The 20,424-nt window shown below is 42.4% G+C and overlaps 1 protein-coding gene and 5 non-coding genes across 6 annotated transcripts; all 6 read left to right on the top strand.

The window, feature by feature from the left end:
• Positions 1-3,731: 3,731 nt before the first annotated feature.
• Positions 3,732-3,815, top strand: TRNAL-UAA (transfer RNA leucine (anticodon UAA)). The gene has a single exon. It is a non-coding gene; the product is annotated as a tRNA-Leu (tRNA).
• Positions 3,816-3,967: 152 nt separating this feature from the next.
• TRNAL-UAA (transfer RNA leucine (anticodon UAA)) lies at positions 3,968-4,051 on the top strand. Its single transcript has one exon. It is a non-coding gene; the product is annotated as a tRNA-Leu (tRNA).
• A 152-nt stretch (positions 4,052-4,203) lies between these two features.
• Positions 4,204-4,287, top strand: TRNAL-UAA (transfer RNA leucine (anticodon UAA)). Its single transcript has one exon. It is a non-coding gene; the product is annotated as a tRNA-Leu (tRNA).
• A 1,337-nt stretch (positions 4,288-5,624) lies between these two features.
• On the top strand, positions 5,625-5,708 carry TRNAL-UAA (transfer RNA leucine (anticodon UAA)). Its single transcript has one exon. It is a non-coding gene; the product is annotated as a tRNA-Leu (tRNA).
• Positions 5,709-5,861: 153 nt separating this feature from the next.
• TRNAL-UAA (transfer RNA leucine (anticodon UAA)) lies at positions 5,862-5,945 on the top strand. The gene has a single exon. It is a non-coding gene; the product is annotated as a tRNA-Leu (tRNA).
• Positions 5,946-13,812: 7,867 nt separating this feature from the next.
• Positions 13,813-18,987, top strand: LOC149649526 (uncharacterized). Its single transcript, XM_089849465.1, has one exon. The coding sequence runs from the start codon at positions 13,813-13,815 to the stop codon at positions 18,985-18,987; it is 5,175 nt and encodes a 1,724-aa protein (XP_089705591.1).
• The last annotated feature ends 1,437 nt before the right edge of the window (positions 18,988-20,424 follow it).

Consider the following 20,424-nt stretch of genomic DNA (forward strand, 5'->3'; position numbering starts at 1 on the left):
TGGAGTGGAGTGAGTGGAGTGGAGTGAGTGGAGTGGAGTGAGTGGAGTGGAGTGAGTGGAGTGGAGTGAGTGGAGTGGAGTGAGTGGAGTGGAGTGAGTGGAGTGGAGTGAGTGGAGTGGAGTGAGTGGAGTGGAGTGAGTGGAGTGGAGTGAGTGGAGTGGAGTGAGTGGAGTGGAGTGAGTGGAGTGGAGTGAGTGGAGTGGAGTGAGTGGAGTGGAGTGAGTGGAGTGGAGTGAGTGGAGTGGAGTGAGTGGAGTGGAGTGAGTGGAGTGGAGTGAGTGGAGTGGAGTGAGTGGAGTGGAGTGAGTGGAGTGGAGTGAGTGGAGTGGAGTGAGTGGAGTGGAGTGAGTGGAGTGGAGTGAGTGGAGTGGAGTGAGTGGAGTGGAGTGAGTGGAGTGGAGTGAGTGGAGTGGAGTGAGTGGAGTGGAGTGAGTGGAGTGGAGTGAGTGGAGTGGAGTGAGTGGAGTGGAGTGAGTGGAGTGGAGTGAGTGGAGTGGAGTGAGTGGAGTGGAGTGAGTGGAGTGGAGTGAGTGGAGTGGAGTGAGTGGAGTGGAGTGAGTGGAGTGGAGTGAGTGGAGTGGAGTGAGTGGAGTGGAGTGAGGGAGTGGAGTGAGTGGAGTGGAGTGAGTGGAGTGGAGTGAGTGGAGTGGAGTGAGTGGAGTGGAGTGAGTGGAGTGGAGTGAGTGGAGTGGAGTGAGTGGAGTGGAGTGAGTGGAGTGGAGTGAGTGGAGTGGAGTGAGTGGAGTGGAGTGAGTGGAGTGGAGTGAGTGGAGTGGAGTGAGTGGAGTGGAGTGAGTGGAGTGGAGTGAGTGGAGTGGAGTGAGTGGAGTGGAGTGAGTGGAGTGGAGTGAGTGGAGTGGAGTGAGTGGAGTGGAGTGAGTGGAGTGGAGTGAGTGGAGTGGAGTGAGTGGAGTGGAGTGAGTGGAGTGGAGTGAGTGGAGTGGAGTGAGTGGAGTGGAGTGAGTGGAGTGGAGTGAGTGGAGTGGAGTGAGTGGAGTGGAGTGAGTGGAGTGGAGTGAGTGGAGTGGAGTGAGTGGAGTGGAGTGAGTGGAGTGGAGTGAGTGGAGTGGAGTGAGTGGAGTGGAGTGAGTGGAGTGGAGTGAGTGGAGTGGAGTGAGTGGAGTGGAGTGAGTGGAGTGGAGTGAGTGGAGTGGAGTGAGTGGAGTGGAGTGAGTGGAGTGGAGTGAGTGGAGTGGAGTGAGTGGAGTGGAGTGAGTGGAGTGGAGTGAGTGGAGTGGAGTGAGTGGAGTGGAGTGAGTGGAGTGGAGTGAGTGGAGTGGAGTGAGTGGAGTGGAGTGAGTGGAGTGGAGTGAGTGGAGTGGAGTGAGTGGAGTGGAGTGAGTGGAGTGGAGTGAGTGGAGTGGAGTGAGTGGAGTGGAGTGAGTGGAGTGGAGTGAGTGGAGTGGAGTGAGTGGAGTGGAGTGAGTGGAGTGGAGTGAGTGGAGTGGAGTGAGTGGAGTGGAGTGAGTGGAGTGGAGTGAGTGGAGTGGAGTGAGTGGAGTGGAGTGAGTGGAGTGGAGTGAGTGGAGTGGAGTGAGTGGAGTGGAGTGAGTGGAGTGGAGTGAGTGGAGTGGAGTGAGTGGAGTGGAGTGAGTGGAGTGGAGTGAGTGGAGTGGAGTGAGTGGAGTGGAGTGAGTGGAGTGGAGTGAGTGGAGTGGAGTGAGTGGAGTGGAGTGAGTGGAGTGGAGTGAGTGGAGTGGAGTGAGTGGAGTGGAGTGAGTGGAGTGGAGTGAGTGGAGTGGAGTGAGTGGAGTGGAGTGAGTGGAGTGGAGTGAGTGGAGTGGAGTGAGTGGAGTGGAGTGAGTGGAGTGGAGTGAGTGGAGTGGAGTGAGTGGAGTGGAGTGAGTGGAGTGGAGTGAGTGGAGTGGAGTGAGTGGAGTGGAGTGAGTGGAGTGGAGTGAGTGGAGTGGAGTGAGTGGAGTGGAGTGAGTGGAGTGGAGTGAGTGGAGTGGAGTGAGTGGAGTGGAGTGAGTGGAGTGGAGTGAGTGGAGTGGAGTGAGTGGAGTGGAGTGAGTGGAGTGGAGTGAGTGGAGTGGAGTGAGTGGAGTGGAGTGAGTGGAGTGGAGTGAGTGGAGTGGAGTGAGTGGAGTGGAGTGAGTGGAGTGGAGTGAGTGGAGTGGAGTGAGTGGAGTGGAGTGAGTGGAGTGGAGTGAGTGGAGTGGAGTGAGTGGAGTGGAGTGAGTGGAGTGGAGTGAGTGGAGTGGAGTGAGTGGAGTGGAGTGAGTGGAGTGGAGTGAGTGGAGTGGAGTGAGTGGAGTGGAGTGAGTGGAGTGGAGTGAGTGGAGTGGAGTGAGTGGAGTGGAGTGAGTGGAGTGGAGTGAGTGGAGTGGAGTGAGTGGAGTGGAGTGAGTGGAGTGGAGTGAGTGGAGTGGAGTGAGTGGAGTGGAGTGAGTGGAGTGGAGTGAGTGGAGTGGAGTGAGTGGAGTGGAGTGAGTGGAGTGGAGTGAGTGGAGTGGAGTGAGTGGAGTGGAGTGAGTGGAGTGGAGTGAGTGGAGTGGAGTGAGTGGAGTGGAGTGAGTGGAGTGGAGTGAGTGGAGTGGAGTGAGTGGAGTGGAGTGAGTGGAGTGGAGTGAGTGGAGTGGAGTGAGTGGAGTGGAGTGAGTGGAGTGGAGTGAGTGGAGTGGAGTGAGTGGAGTGGAGTGAGTGGAGTGGAGTGAGTGGAGTGGAGTGAGTGGAGTGGAGTGAGTGGAGTGGAGTGAGTGGAGTGGAGTGAGTGGAGTGGAGTGAGTGGAGTGGAGTGAGTGGAGTGGAGTGAGTGGAGTGGAGTGAGTGGAGTGGAGTGAGTGGAGTGGAGTGAGTGGAGTGGAGTGAGTGGAGTGGAGTGAGTGGAGTGGAGTGAGTGGAGTGGAGTGAGTGGAGTGGAGTGAGTGGAGTGGAGTGAGTGGAGTGGAGTGAGTGGAGTGGAGTGAGTGGAGTGGAGTGAGTGGAGTGGAGTGAGTGGAGTGGAGTGAGTGGAGTGGAGTGAGTGGAGTGGAGTGAGTGGAGTGGAGTGAGTGGAGTGGAGTGAGTGGAGTGGAGTGAGTGGAGTGGAGTGAGTGGAGTGGAGTGAGTGGAGTGGAGTGAGTGGAGTGGAGTGAGTGGAGTGGAGTGAGTGGAGTGGAGTGAGTGGAGTGGAGTGAGTGGAGTGGAGTGAGTGGAGTGGAGTGAGTGGAGTGGAGTGAGTGGAGTGGAGTGAGTGGAGTGGAGTGAGTGGAGTGGAGTGAGTGGAGTGGAGTGAGTGGAGTGGAGTGAGTGGAGTGGAGTGAGTGGAGTGGAGTGAGTGGAGTGGAGTGAGTGGAGTGGAGTGAGTGGAGTGGAGTGAGTGGAGTGGAGTGGAGTGAGTGGAGTGGAGTGAGTGGAGTGGAGTGAGTGGAGTGGAGTGAGTGGAGTGGAGTGAGTGGAGTGGAGTGAGTGGAGTGAGTGGAGTGAGTGGAGTGGAGTGAGTGAGTGGAGTGAGTGAGTGGAGTGAGTGAGTGGAGTGAGTGAGTGGAGTGAGTGAGTGGAGTGAGTGAGTGGAGTGAGTGGAGTGAGTGAGTGGAGTGAGTGAGTGGAGTGAGTGAGTGGAGTGAGGGCTTTGGTTCGAACCCCACTTCTGACAGCGAATTGTTTCATTTTAATAACATGGATCTCATGATCAGAAAAGGCCTCTCTAGTATGGCAAAAAGTGAGTAGCTTTATGGAGCATAGAATTCCGAGAGTTATTTAGGGGTGGTACTATAGCTTCATTTTCAAGGAAAACGTTAAAAAGCGTGTCAGGATGGCCGAGTGGTCTAAGGCGTCAGATTTAAGCTCTGATCCTCGTATGAGGGCGTGGGTTCGAACCCCACTTCTGACAATGAATTGTTTCATTTTAATAACATATATCTAATACTCAGGAAAGGCTTCTCTAGTATGGCAACAAGTGAGTGGTTTATTGAGCATAGAATTCCGAGAGTTATTTAGGAGTTGTACTATAGCTTCATTTTCTAGGAAAACGTTTCAAAGCGTGTCAGGATGGCCGAGTGGTCAAAGGCGTCAGATTTAAGCTCTGATCCTCGTATGAGGGCGTGGGTTCGAACCCCACTTCTGACAATGAATTGTTTCATTTTAATAACATATATCTAATACTCAGGAAAGGCTTCTCTAGTATGGCAACAAGTGAGTGGTTTATTGAGCATAGAATTCCGAGAGTTATTTAGGAGTTGTACTATAGCTTCATTTTCTAGGAAAACGTTTCAAAGCGTGTCAGGATGGCCGAGTGGTCAAAGGCGTCAGATTTAAGCTCTGATCCTCGTATGAGGGCGTGGGTTCGAACCCCACTTCTGACAATGAATTGTTTCATTTTAATAACATATATCTAATACTCAGGAAAGGCTTCTCTAGTATGGCAACAAGTGAGTGGTTTATTGAGCATAGAATTCCGAGAGTTATTTAGGAGTTGTACTATAGCTTCATTTTCTAGGAAAACGCTTCAAAGCGTGTCACGATGGCCGAGTGGTCTAAGGCGTCAGATTTTAGTTCTGATCCTAGTATGAGGGCTTGGGTTCGAACCCCACTTCTGACAGCGAATTGTTTCATTTTAATAACATGGATCTCATGATCAGAAAAGGCCTCTCTAGTATGGCAAAAAGTGAGTGGCTTTATGGAGCATAGAATTCCGAGAGGTTTTTCGGGGTGGTACTATAGCTTCATTTTCAAGGATAACGATTCAAAGCGTGTCAGGATGGCCGAGTGGTCTATGGCGTCAGATTTAAGTTCTGATTCTCGAATGAGGGCTTGGGTTCGAACCCCACTTCTGACAACGATTTGTTTTACTTTACTGACATGTATCCCATGCTCACGAAAGGCTTCTCTAATATGACAACAAGTGAGTGGCTTTATGGAGCATAGAATTCCGAGAGTTATTTAGGGCGGGTACTATAGCTTCATTTTCTAGGAAAACGTTTAAAAGCGTGTCAGGATGGCCGAGTGGTCTATGGCGTCAGATTTAAGCTCTGATCCTCGTATGAGGGCGTGGGTTCGAACCCCCTCTTCTGACAGCGAATTGTTTCATTTTAATAACATGGATCTCATGATCAGAAAAGGCTTCTCTAGTATGGCAAAAAGTGAGTGGCTTTATGGAGCATAGAATTCCGAGAGTTATTTAGGGGTGGTACTATAGCTTCATTTTCAAGGAAAACGTTAAAAAGCGTGTCAGGATGGCCGAGTGGTCTAAGGCGTCAGATTTAAGTTCTAATCCTCGAATGAGGGCTTGGGTTCGAACCCCACTTCTGACAGCGAATTGTTTCATTTTAATAACATGGATCTCATGATCAGAAAAGGCTTCTCTAGTATGGCAAAAAGTGAGTGGCTTTATGGAGCATAGAATTCCGAGAGGTTTTTCGGGGTGGTACTATAGCTTATATTGAAGGAAATCACTTCAAAGCGTGTCAGGATGGCCGAGTGGTCTAAGGCGTCAGATTTAAGTTCTGATCCTCGAATGAGGGCTTGGGTTCGAACCCCACTTCTGACAGCGAATTGTTTCATTTTAATAACATGGATCTCATGATCAGAAAAGGCCTCTCTAGTATGGCAAAAAGTGAGTGGCTTTATGGAGCATAGAATTCCGAGAGTTATTTAGGGGTGGTACTATAGCTTCATTTTCAAGGAAAACGATAAAAAGCGTGTCAGGATGGCCGAGTGGTCTAAGGCGTTAGATTTAAGCTCTGATCCTCGTATGAGGGCGTGGGTTCGAACCCCACTTCTGACAACGATTTGTTTTACTTTACTAACATGTATCCCATGCTCACGAAAGGCTTCTCTTATATGACAACAAGTGAGTGGCTTTATTGAGCATAGAATTCCGAGAGTTATTTAGGAGTGGTACTATAGCTTCATTTTCTAGGAAAACGTTTAAAAGCGTGTCAGGATGGCCGAGTGGTCTAAGGCGTCAGATTTAAGCTCTGATCCTCGAATGAGGGCGTGGGTTCGAACCCCACTTCTGACAACGATTTGTTTTACTTTACTAACATGTATCCCATGCTCACGAAAGGCTTCTCTAATATGACTACAAGTGAGTGGCTTTATGGAGCCTAGAATTCCGAGAGTTATTTAGGGGTGATACTATAGCTCCATTTTCTAGGAAAACGTTTAAAAGCGTGTCAGGATGGCCGAGTGGTCTAAGGCGTCAGATTTAAGCTCTGATCCTCGTATGAGGGCGTGGGTTCGAACGCCACTTCTGACAGCAAATTGTTTCATTTTAATAACATGGATCTCATGATCAGAAAAGGCTTCTCTAGTATGGCAACAAGTGAGTGGCTTATGGAGCATAGAGTTCCCAGAGATATTTTGGTGTTGTACTATAGCTTCATTTTCAAGGAAAACGTTTAAAAGCGTGTTAGGATGGCCGAGTGGTGTAAATATTTAACAACTGAAAGATTTATTTATATGAACTAGTTTGAAAATTGAAAGTGAGCACTTTTTGTTGTTAATTTGTGTTAACCGGCCATGGCTTAGAAAAATGGACAATTGGAAAATAAGCGGCAACGTGTACGTTCACAACAAAAATGGGATTCGAGGTGGTCGAGGCGGTCGTGATAAACGTTTGGGGAGGCGTCCGCGAGTGTGTTACTCGAGCAAAAAAGAAGGGCATTTCATAAGAAATTGCCCCGCCCTCGAAGGTGTGGAATCCTTTCTTTAGAAGCTGTTAGTGTGACCGAAGGTTCTTATAGAAACTTCGTATTATAAGGTTGGCTTATAAAGCCGTTTTTATTTTTGCACACGCCAGATGTCTCTATACGGGACAATTGACGAGGGGAAAGCCACTCTTAATAAAGTCTTTCTGAGGGACTACGCTGGGAAGCGTATTACGCGGTATAACGCGGAAATACACTCGGGATTACTTTTTACAGTTTTTATTTCAATATTAGAACGGATTGTAGGCATATCGCCCGAATTTAGAGCATTAAAACCTCCAAAGAGGTTATACCGGGAGAATACGCCAGTGGCTGATCCCTCGGACGACGTTGTTCGCTTTTCGAGCGATGTTCGGGGCTCGCAATGTTCGCCTAGGCATCTCGCTATCACGGCGATTCGATATTATGTACGTAGGTAACCTCGTATTTTAAGCTTAAGGTGATACTGAGAATAAACTAAGTGGAGATTGCAGCTGTGAAGAAGACCGCGCGCTATTAGGGGCGCCTAAGCTTTACCGGGAGACGGGAGTCTTATATTAATGTACGCGGGAAGCTAATATTTTCAGTCGGCAGCTCTGAGCCTTTGCTTAACTGAATTTTCTACTTTGATTTAAATATTAATTGTGATCTAAGTGAGACCATTTTTGTTCGTAATATATTCTTTTACTAATAGCTCAAGTGTTGTTTATTTACTACTTGAAATTCCGATATAATTTTATAAACAGATTAGCATCATTAGCCGAGCCGATATTGTAAATTAACGGATGTCAATATCAAAGATTAACCAATATTTTTAACTCAATGAATCTAAAATAACAATATAATCTTTAATATTTAAAAATATTCAGGTAGTATTTATGAAATATTAATTAAAAGACGCAGTAATTGTCTCGATTAGTAAAATCAATTGCCGGTAAGTGTACTCATACAAATGGGCAATTGACTTAAGTTCCTATATAAAAACTAATTCAAATAAAACGAAAATTATATATTTATCCTTTTATATCAAAAAACGTTAAACTTCTATTTTAGAGCTGAAAATTAAGAATTAAGCAAAGAAAATAAAAATACCACAATGAAAGATATATATGGGATGGGTAAATGTTTGGCGGGAGATTCAAATGTCGATTTAGATTTGGGCTTGAAAAATATGAGAATACGGTTTTAAGTACCCACTCCATATGGACCCAACCCTATTGTTTAGATTTAGATTTGAGTTTCTAATAATTTAAATTTTTAGAGAATAGTGTCCCTGGAAACTTTTGGAAGTGTTTTGCTTATTTCCGCTCTCGCGAATTTCTGGAGGCTGAAAGTATTTGACTTATTTTCGCCCCTTTTCAACCTTGTCTTGCTGTGAGTCATCAGGGTTCAAACAAACCTGGAAAAATCAGCGAAATAAATAGTTGACAAAAACCTCAGGGAAATTTAGAATTTTTAGTAAAATTCAGGGAACTTTGCGTCAAACAGAGGCCGAGTAATTAAGCAAAATGTTCATGATATAAACATACCCTCAATTGGATTTATATTTCACTAATCTTTGGAGGCTCATAGCTCTGGTTCTCCTAGAGATAAGGGGATGTCCTTCGAGTATGTTATAATCTTATTTGCGCCCATCCAACGATACTAAAAACTAGGGATTTCGTCAAACAGGGGCCGAGTAATTAAGCAAAATGTTCGTGAATATTCCCTCCATAGGATTAACATTACAGTATACTTTGTAGGCTCATAACTCTCATTATATTAGAGATACGGGGATGCCCTTTGATTATGTAATTGTCCTATTTACCCTTCCTCCTTCGTTAACATTTGCTCCATAGGATGCTCCATATACGGGAAAAATCTGGGAAACTCAGGAAAGTATATGGGGAAAAACCTGGAAATCTCAGGGAAATTTGTTTTCCAAAGTTTTATGAACCCTGCCTATTATGTCGGTTTTCTTTTTAGCAGGAACGGAAATAAGATAACTTTGAGACACTTATAGAGGTCACTGCCTGACTGGACCAATGTCCTATAAATTGATTGGGTGTGCAAAAATTTTCTGGTTCCTGGACCACCTTGTTTAAAAGGAAAATCTGGCTCGGAAAACAGCGGGCAATACTTTGGTTTTTTCCGTTCTTATGACGTGGTTGGATCCCGGGGAACCAAAGGAAACAAGGCTTTGCGTTTGAGCATCCTCTCGAATAATGGCCCGTTCCTCCTATAGGAGGAAAGTTAAACGTGGGAACCCAGTAACGAGCGCGAAGTTTGGCCGGAGACTTGCCGCCTCCTGCGGCGGTTGGTTAAAAATGAAAATTAAACATTTCGAGCTTTGAATGTTTTTCAAGTTTTAAGTGAGGTACGAATAAACCCTTTTTATGCTAATTTCAAGCAATACATGAGTGGTATTACAATTAAACTTTAAATTATATAATTTATAGTGGCCAAGGCTTAGCTACAATGAACATCAATTCAATTGAAATCTGCCTAACTTCAAACTGCATTTCATATTAAGTTACAGCTGAAATAAAAGGCTTGGCCTGCGGTGCTTCGCGTCTGTATACGATTGACAAGTGGGGATTCTGACAATCTTTTCACCCACATAGTGGGGACCCGACTTACATGTGGGGACATTTTAAAGTCCTCACATGTAAGTAATTATATAAATGATATAATTAGACTAATTAGAGCCCAAATTAATTTTTTTAAAAAAGTCCCCACTTGTAAGGTACTTGGTCTTTTCACATTACAAGTGGGGACCATGGAAATTAACACATATCCGAGAGATGTCGCCAGAGGTTTTCACACACCCGGGTACCCAGTTGTACGAAATGAGGACCATATGGTCTCTTCGGCGTACATGTGGGGGCTCAAAAATGGGTTTTCATTACAATAAGCACAGATAGATGTCGCTACTTTAGAAATACAAAATATACATTATTCAGCGATAACAATATAAAATCTTGTATCTCACAGACCGAACGGTGATTTTTTCATAATTTAATTACACTTGACGTACGAAAACTACTTTTCCTAATTCTTTAGGCGTCATTAAATTAACTTCGTTTAAAACATTAACTCGATTTAAAAAAACTGTATGTCCCCAGATGTACATTAAAAAGATGGCCAAGTTCCTCACATTTTAAAATGGGACTAACGTTACACATAATGTAAATTTCATCATAATTATCAATATTTTAATTAAAAAAAGTGAATTAAAATGAATTTTGAAAACATGTATATTAACGACCCCACTTGTCCGTTGAAATGACAGCGAAGGTCCCCACTTGTAAAATTTTCTAGTTTAAAAAAATATCTTCTAATATTTGAAGGAACCGTAAAGATCCTATTTCTAAAATTTCATCATAATAATCTACATTTTAATTACAAAAGTATAATATACATGAAATTTGAAAATGTGTGTTTAAAAGACCCCACTTGTCTGTTGAAATGACAGCCAAGGTCCCCACTTGTAAATTTATCGAGTGTGAAAAATTATCTTGAAATACTTGATGTAACCATATAGGCTTTGACACTAATTCAAAATCTAAAAATTTATACACAAATGTCCCCAGATATATGGTAGGAAGACGGTTTAGGTCCCCACTTGTAAACCTGAAATTGGCTCAAAACTTAAAAGTTAAGCTAGAAATAGGACTGATTACATAAATTTCATTCTGATAATCAATATTTTAACTATAAAATTATAATATACGTGAAATTTGAAATAGTGTGTTTAAAAGACCCCACTTGTCAGTTGAAATGACAGTGAAGGTCCCCACTTGTAAATGTATCGGGTGTGAAAAATGAAACACTTGATGGAATCATATAGGCTTTGACACTAATTCAAAATCTAATAGTTCATACACAAATGTCCCCAGATATAAGGTAGGAAGACGGTTTAGGTCCCCACTTGTAAACCTGAAATTAGCTCAAAACTTAAGTGTTAAGCTAGAAATAGGACTGATTACTTAAATTTCATTCTGATAATCAATATTTTAACTACAAAATTATAATATACATGAAATTTGAAAATGTGTGTTTAAAAGACCCCACTTGTCCGTTGAAATGACAGTGAAGGTCCCCACTTGTAAATTTATCGAGTGTGAAAAATGAAATTGAAATACTTGACGGAACCATATAGGCTTTGACACTAATTCAAAATCTAATAGTTCATACACAAATGTCCCCAGATATAAGGTAGGAAGACGGTTTAGGTCCCCACTTGTAAACCTGAAATTAGCTCAAAACTTAAGTGTTAAGCTAGAAATAGGACTGATTACTTAAATTTCATTCTGATAATCAATATTTAAACTATAAAATTAAAAAATACATGAAATTAGAAAATTGTGTTTAAAAGACCCCACTTGTCTGTTGAAATGACGGTGAAGGTCCCCACTTGTAAATTTATCGAGTGTGAAAAATGAAATTGAAATACCTGATGGAACCATATAGGCTTCGACACTAGTACAAAATCTAATAATTTATACACAAATGTCCCCAGATATAAGGTTGGAAGACTGTTTAGGTCCCCACTTGTAAACCTGAAATCAGCTCAAAACTTAAGTGTTAAGCCTTTAAAAGGTCCGATTACCTAAATTTCATTATAATAATCAATATTAAAACTATAAAATTAAAATATACATGAAATTAGAAAATATGTGTTTAAAAGACCCCACTTGTCTGTTGAAATGACGGTGAAGGTCCCCACTTGTAAATTTATCGAGTGTGAAAAATGAAATTGAAATACTTGATTGAACCATATAGGCTTTGACACTAATTTAAAACATAATAATTTATACACAAATGTCCCCAGATATAAGGTTGGAAGACTGTTTAGGTCCCCACTTGTAATCCTGAAATTAGCTCAAAACTTGAGTGTTAAGCTAGAAATAGGACTGATTACTTAAATTTCATTCTGATATTTAATATTTTAACTATAAAGTTATAATATACATGAAATTTGAAAATGTGTGTTTAAAAGACCCCACTTGTCAGTTGAAATGACAGTGAAGGTCCCCACATGTAAATTTATCGAGTGTGAAAAATGAAATTGAAATACTTGACGGAACCATATAGGCTTTGACACTAATTCAAAATCTAATAGTTCATACACAAATGTCCCCAGATATAAGGTAGGAAGACGGTTTAGGTCCCCACTTTTAATCCTGAAATTAGCTCAAAACTTAAGTGTTAAGCTAGAAATAGGACTGATTACTTAAATTTCATTCTGATAATCATTATTTAAACTATAAAATTAAAATATACATGAAATTTGAAAATGTGTGTTTAAAAGACCCCACTTGTCTGTTGAAATGACTGTGAAGGTCCCCACTTGTAAATTTATCGAGTGTGAAAAATGAAATTGAAATACTTGACGGAACCATATAGGCTTTGACACTAATTCAAAATCTAATAGTTCATACACAAATGTCCCCAGATATAAGGTAGGAAGACGGTTTAGGTCCCCACTTGTAAACCTGAAATTAGCTCAAAACTTAAGTGTTAAGCTAGAAATAGGACTGATTACTTAAATTTCATTCTGATAATCAATATTTAAACTATAAAATTAAAATATACATGAAATTAGAAAATTGTGTTTAAAAGACCCCACTTGTCTGTTGAAATGACGGTGAAGGTCCCCACTTGTAAATTTATCGAGTGTGAAAAATGAAATTGAAATACCTGATGGAACCATATAGGCTTCGACACTAGTACAAAATCTAATAATTTATACACAAATGTCCCCAGATATAAGGTTGGAAGACTGTTTAGGTCCCCACTTGTAAACCTGAAATCAGCTCAAAACTTAAGTGTTAAGCCTTTAAAAGGTCCGATTACCTAAATTTCATTATAATAATCAATATTAAAACTATAAAATTAAAATATACATGAAATTAGAAAATATGTGTTTAAAAGACCCCACTTGTCTGTTGAAATGACGGTGAAGGTCCCCACTTGTAAATTTATCGAGTGTGAAAAATGAAATTGAAATACTTGATTGAACCATATAGGCTTTGACACTAATTTAAAACATAATAATTTATACACAAATGTCCCCAGATATAAGGTTGGAAGACTGTTTAGGTCCCCACTTGTAATCCTGAAATTAGCTCAAAACTTGAGTGTTAAGCTAGAAATAGGACTGATTACTTAAATTTCATTCTGATATTCAATATTTTAACTATAAAGTTATAATATACATGAAATTTGAAAATGTGTGTTTAAAAGACCCGACTTGTCAGTTGAAATGACAGTGAAGGTCCCCACATGTAAATTTATCGAGTGTGAAAAATGAAATTGAAATACTTGACGGAACCATATAGGCTTTGACACTAATTCAAAATCTAATAGTTCATACACAAATGTCCCCAGATATAAGGTAGGAAGACGGTTTAGGTCCCCACTTTTAATCCTGAAATTAGCTCAAAACTTAAGTGTTAAGCTAGAAATAGGACTGATTACTTAAATTTCATTCTGATAATCATTATTTAAACTATAAAATTAAAATATACATGAAATTTGAAAATGTGTGTTTAAAAGACCCCACTTGTCTGTTGAAATGACTGTGAAGGTCCCCACTTGAAAATTTATCGAGTGTGAAAAATGAAATTGAAATACCTGATGGAAATATATAGGCTTTGACACTAATTTAAAACCTAATAATTTATACACAAATGTCCCCAGATATAAGGTTGGAAGACGGTTTAGGTCCCCAATTGTAAACCTGAAATCAGCTCAAAACTTAAGTGTTAAGCCTTTCAAAGGTCCGATTATGTTCCGATCGGAAAAAATGATATTACATAAAAAAGATACCAATTTTGTAAACCTATTTTTTATCGTTTGTTTGTTAGTCTACATTTTTAGAATTAATTTTTTGTTCGTACTATATAATCAGATAACTTAATATCAAAATTTTTTTGGTTTTGTAGTCGCCGTCCGGGCACTTCGCTTAGTTTTTACCATTAGTTAAATAAATTGTTTATGTTTAGTTAACCAAGTTCGCTTTCTTGTCGTCAGACACCACAACCGCGTCCAGGCTAATTATAACCTTTTACCGTGTCAAGTCGTCCGCGCAAGTTGTCCGGTAGGCCTATTCGACTAGTTCACGAACATTTATGGTCCGTCGAGCCGGATCGTCAGAGTCGGCTTAATTACGTGGAAAGCTGGTCGTTGGGTTGATCACCACTGCGGACGTTCACAATGCCAGTAACCGCTCTGGAGAAAGCCACTGCGGAACGGAATAAAGGCGAATTGGGTCTGAACAACATCAGCAACAGAGTTCAAACACATGCCAAGACTCCTCTTAATCAACAGCAATTGGAATTTTTTCTGGAAGAAGTGGACAAGTCGTGGCAAGTCATCGATGATGCGCATGTCAAGGTGGTCTCGTTGGACGCTGAAAATGCTGGCCTGCATGAACGGAAATGGGATGACTTATTCACGTTGTATACGAATTCGAAATGCGCACTTAAATCTATGCTAGCCACTATGGTTCCAATCTCGACACGTCAGTTGTCTGTAGGGTCACATTCGGAGATCAAATTACCTAAAATCAACCTCCCAACGTTCGCGGGAGAAATACATAATTGGATATCATTCCGGGACATGTACCTCACTGCCATCCACAACAATCAAGAATTATCAGATGCCCAGAAATTTACCTATCTCAAGTCAAGTTTAACCGGAAACGCCGTAAATCTAATCAAATCACTCACCATTTCTGATGCCAATTACACCATTGCTTGGGATACGGTCACCAAGAGGTTCGAAAACAACAGAGAACTCTACTTTGCCATTATGAGACGATTCTGCTCGCTGCCCATGATACCAACCAGCAACTCAAATGGCTTACGATCGATCGTGGATGCGGCGATGGAATGTACCAGAGCTCTCGACACTCTTCCGATAGCGAATAAATGGGATGCCGTTCTGGTGTTCCTTCTAACCCAGAAGTTAGATCCGTCCTCTAAGGAGCAATGGGAACTTAGTCTCAAGAACACAGAGATACCAAAATCAAGCGATCTGCTGGAATTTATTGAACAAAGAGCGCGCTCCTTGGCGGCATCATCATCCGGTCGCAATCCTCACGTCACGAGGAACCCAGTGACCTTGCACACCAGAACTGGAGCATCGTCCTCAGATGGTAAATGTACGTTCTGTTCCGCCAATCATTTCAATTTCCGATGCCCAAGACTGTCCGCTATGAAGGTCCACGAAAGACGATCATTAGTACAGCAATCGAACCTTTGTTTCAACTGCCTTCGGACGGGACATAGAGTGAAAGAATGTCCACTGGAAAAATACTGCAAGACCTGCGATAAAAAGCATCACTCCCTTCTTCACGTGGAAGTTGAGAAACCAGACAAAGAGTCAAGTAGTCAACCATCCAATACAAAAGAGTCCGATAGACAACAACCAAGCCAGGCGCAGAATTTTCATGTCCAGGACGCCGCCTGTGCAAGGGATGATTCCATACTAGCTACCGCTGTAATCAAAGTAAAAACTGCGCAAGAGACAGCCCTTCAAGTTCGAGCTCTATTGGATGGCGGATCGACTGTATCGTGCATCTCCGAAGCGTGCATGGCGAGACTGGGCCTCGCACGAAAGAAAGTCCAGACGGAAGTAGTAGGCCTAGGTGCGACGCAACTCGGTCGAGCTAGAGGACTTACTCAGGTTCATTTCAAACCATTCTTCGAGGACACAACGTCAGAAAGGTTTTGCGTCAACGCTTATGTATTGAAGAAAATCACATGTCAGCTACCTTTACGAAAATATGATACAAGCAATTGGCCTCATCTCAGGAAGCTGCGACTGGCGGATCCCGAGTTTAACATCCCTGGCGACATTGATGTACTGTTGGGTGCTGACGTATTTTTCAAACTCCTTTTAAATGGGAAACGAACCAAGGATGCCTTTTCTCCGGATGCGATCAATTCCAAGCTAGGATGGCTGGTTTCCGGGCCGACGAGCATTGACCAACCTAGAGTACACCTTCATCATACTCTCACACTCGAAGAAACCCTGAATCAATTTTGGGCGATTGAACAAGTGCCAAAGACACAAGTCATGACGCCGGAAGAAAAAGCTTGCGAGGAGGATTTTCTAAAGTTCCATTACCGAGATCCAGCCGGAAGATTCGTGGTACGCATACCAATGAAAGAGCCAACGATTCCTCTTGGATCTTCGCGCGAGATAGCCCTGAGAAGATTCTACCAAATTGAAAGGAAGATCGACGCACGCCCGGAGTTGAAAGCCTTATACGAAGGATTCATGGAACAGTACGAAGAGTTGGGACATATGTCGAAGATCTTGCCAGAGAACCAAAAGAAGTCTGCAAGAGTCTATATTCCTCATCACTATGTAATGAAAGATTGGAACCAAACCTGTAAATTCCGAGTGGTCTTCGATGCATCTTCTAAGACCACCTCTGGATTCTCCTTCAACGACGCGCAACTCGTGGGTCCAGTGGTCCAAGATTCGCTATATGCCATTGTCATGCGGTTGAGAATACATCGTATTGCCTTTGTCGCTGACATCATGAAAATGTACCGCCAGATACTAGTAGTCCCAGAACAACGAAATCTGCAATGCATACTGTGGCGGTCGACACCCAAGGCTCCTGTTCAAGAATTCCAATTGAACACTGTAACCTATGGAACAGCCTCGGCACCCTTCTTGGCAACTCGAGTATTGCAGGAGCTGGGCGACACGGGGTTACATGAACATCCGTTGGGAGCTGCGATTATCAAAAGGGATTTTTACATGGACGATGTAATGAGCGGAGGACAAACCGCAACACAAACCAAGATCGCTATATACCAGATTCGCTCACTGTGCGATGGTGCCGGTTTCCGACTCAGTAAATTTGCCTCAAACGACCCTGATTGTTTAACAGAAGTACCGCCTGAGTTACAAGATTCCAAGAACATACTAGCGATGGATGACGATGCTCTTGTCAAGACACTCGGACTTTACTGGGATACGAGGAAAGATCAGTTCCTGTTCAAAGTACAACCTGCGCCCTGTCAGTTACCTCTTACGAAGAGGACTCTACTTTCCGAAATATCGAAGATCTTCGATCCCATGGGTTGGCTTGCCCCCATCATTATTCGCACGAAAATCTTGATGCAGGATGTATGGAAGGAGAAAATCGATTGGGATGCCGAAACTTCCGTAGGAGTTCAAACATTATGGGCGGATTTCAAGAATTCCATTATAAACATTCAAGATCTTCGAATAGACCGATGGATGCATTCTTTACCTGAGATATCCGTTCTCGAACTTCACGGATTTTCGGATGCATCCGAGAAAGCATACGCTGGAGTGGTATATCTGAGATCGGTCGATCAAGCTGGAAATGTCCACATTTCATTACTCACAGCAAAGACAAGAGTGGCTCCGGCAAATAAAGCGATATCAATCCCGAGGATGGAGCTCTGTGGTGCATTGCTCCTTGCGGATCTCATGGAAACAGTTCAAGAGTCCTTAAATCTGAACTTCAATCAAGTTAAAGCTTGGACAGATTCGACGATCGTATTATGTTGGCTGTCCTCTTGTCCACGTCGATGGAAGACGTTTGTCGCAAACCGGGTTTCAAGAATTCAAGAGATAATTCCGGTATCACACTGGCATCATGTTCCCGGACTTGAGAATCCAGCTGATGCAGCCTCCAGAGGAGTATCAGTGCCCGAGCTACTAAACCATAAACTCTGGTGGAAGGGACCTCTATGGCTATCCAGTCGGGAGCCGTGGCCAACTCCATCCATTTCGGATTCCAAGACGAATGCCACAGCCATCGAAGAAGAAGAAAAAATCGTCATTATGACCACAAGAATAATTGTTGATAACGACATCTTTACACGGTTCTCTACGCTTCTGCGACTACGACGCATAACAGCATGGATACTTCGTTTCAAACATAATGGCCTGAACAATTACCGGAAGAGACAAGACCCCAACTTCAAAGCCGTAATACTTTCTGGTCCCTTGACAAGCATGGAATTAGAGAACGCGTTGCTCATATTAGTAAAGATAGTCCAAGCCTACATGTTTCCGGAAGAGATAGAGTCCTTACGCCAGAGTAATCCGTTGCCGAAGCGAAGCAAACTACTATGTCTACATCCTGTCTTGGATTCCATCGGGGTCCTCCGTGTAGGAGGAAGACTTAAACACGCAGATCTCGATACAGCCACAAAGCGTCCAATTCTGCTACCGAGACATCACAAATTTACGGAGATGGTCATTCAAGAGGCCCATACCCAAAACCTGCATGCTGGTACTCAGATGGTTCAGAGCATCCTATCATTAAAGTATTGGATCATTCGAGGAAGAGATGCAGTAAGACACCAAATTCGGAAATGTGCAGTCTGCACCAGATATCGTGCCGCCACCGCTAACCAGATGATGGGTGATCTACCAAGGGCTCGAGTTCAATACTGCCGAGCATTTGCGAGAACTGGCGTTGACTACGCAGGACCCTTTTATCTTCGTCCAATCACTCCGAGAAGCAAGACATCCTACAAGGCTTACTTATCCCTTTTTGTATGCTTCGTGACGAAGGCACTACATCTTGAAATTGTCTCATCACAAACCACCGAAGCCTTTCTGGCAGCATTGCGCCGATTCACTTCAAGACGTGGGAAGCCTAGCGATATATATAGCGACTGTGGAACGACCTTCGTTGGGGCCGCCAAGGAACTAAAGGAATTTATGAAACTGATTCAGTCAAATCCACACAATGCAGCTGTCGCAGATCGTCTTTCCGCACAGGGCATAACATGGCATTTTAACCCTGCCGGAGCCCCACATTTTGGCGGACTATGGGAGGCCGGCGTCAAGTCGGTAAAATACCACCTACATCGAGTCATTGGTAACACCAGACTGACCTACGAAGAGTTCTCAACCGTAGTCACACAGATAGAGGGTTGCCTAAATTCAAGACCGTTAACTCCGCTTTCATCGGATCACACCGATCTTAATGTTCTCACTCCAGGTCACTTCCTAATTGGAGAATCTCTTCAAGCAATACCGGATCCTGACTTATCTCACCTACCTATGAACCGACTTAACCGATGGCAGCTACTCCAGAAGCTAAAGCAGGATGTCCATAAACGCTGGCTTCGGGAGTACGTAACTAGACTTCAACAACGACCCAAATGGATGAAACCGCAACGCAATATCGAAGTTGGGGACATGGTCTTGGTCAAATCAGACGTTACCTCACCCGGAAATTGGCCTTTGGCCAGAGTGATCGAAATTTTTCCGGGACAAGACGGCTATACTCGGGTCGTTACCTTACGGACCACCAAAGGTGAAATCAAACGACCCATCGTCAAGCTATGCCTTCTACCGTTCGACCATGAAGATGAGCCCTGAAAGTTTGCTACTAACGTATCAAGGCCGGGAGAATGTTCCGATCGGAAAAAATGATATTACATAAAAAAGATACCAATTTTGTAAACCTATTTTTTATCGTTTGTTTGTTAGTCTACATTTTTAGAATTAATTTTTTGTTCGTACTATATAATCAGATAACTTAATATCAAAATTTTTTTGGTTTTGTAGTCGCCGTCCGGGCACTTCGCTTAGTTTTTACCATTAGTTAAATAAATTGTTTATGTTTAGTTAACCAAGTTCGCTTTCTTGTCGTCAGACACCACAACCGCGTCCAGGCTAATTATAACCTTTTACCGTGTCAAGTCGTCCGCGCAAGTTGTCCGGTAGGCCTATTCGACTAGTTCACGAACAGATTACCTAAATTTCATTATAATAATCAATATTTAAACTATAAAATTAAAATATACATGAAATTAGAAAATGTGTGTTTAAAAGACCCCACTTGTCTGTTGAAATGACGGTGAAGGTCCCCACTTGTAAATTTATCGAGTGTGAAAAATGAAATTGAAATACCTGATGGAAATATATAGGCTTTGACACTAATTTAAAACCTAATAATTTATACACAAATGTCCCCAGATATAAGGTTGGAAGACGGTTTAGGTCCCCACTTGTAAACCTGAAATCAGCTCAAAACTTAAGTGTTAAGCCTTTAAAAGGTCCGATTACCTAAATTTCATTATAATAATCAATATTTAAAATATAAAATTAAAATATACATGAAATTAGAAAATGTGAGTTTTAAAAGACCCCACTTGTCTGTTGAAATGACGGTGAAGGTCCCCACTTGTAAATTTATCGAGTGTGAAAAATGAAATTGAAATACCTGATGGAAATATATAGGCTTTGACACTAATTTAAAACCTAATAATTTATAGATTTATAGATTTATATACTTTGTTCCAGTATTGGTTATCAAAAGTGGCTTTCAGCACAAGCAAAACTAGGTCTCTATGTAACGACGAACAAATATTTTGTTTCATTATACAGAATATCGCGTTTAAATCCTAAATATCAGTATTGCTTTCTTCTGTTGGCAGTACGCAAAAACCTACCTCCCATAGAGACCTAGCATTGCTCGAACTGACCACCGAAGCTGGAACAGTGTATATATCGCGTCAGCTGCCGTCGGAGGTAAGGAGTAGAGCGAGGGGTTGGATATTTTGGATAAAATGTAGGGGATTTCGAAATCCAATTTGATTTCTTCGTGTATCGTTTGATTTCGTCGGAATTTGATTCATTTCAAGATTCGATAAATTCCCACGGATTTCGTCGGATTATATTTCCACGGATTTTGAGGTATTTCCTGTGATTTCCTCGTATTTTCAGATTTTTCTGTTGATTTCGTTGGATTCTGAGATTTTTTCTTGGATTTTGTGATTGTTTTAATGAATTTCGCGATGTCTTTACTGATTT

This window comes from Phalangium opilio, unplaced genomic scaffold (assembly GCF_054372755.1).
Source record: "Phalangium opilio isolate 3A_F unplaced genomic scaffold, DU_Popi_V2 ptg000088l_1, whole genome shotgun sequence".
Lineage (NCBI taxonomy): Eukaryota > Metazoa > Arthropoda > Arachnida > Opiliones > Phalangiidae > Phalangium > Phalangium opilio.

Excerpts from the sequence above, each read along its gene's own strand:
- LOC149649526 (XM_089849465.1), top strand. The coding sequence starts at position 13,813 with ATGCCAGTAACCGCTCTGGAGAAAGCCACTGCGGAACGGAATAAAGGC.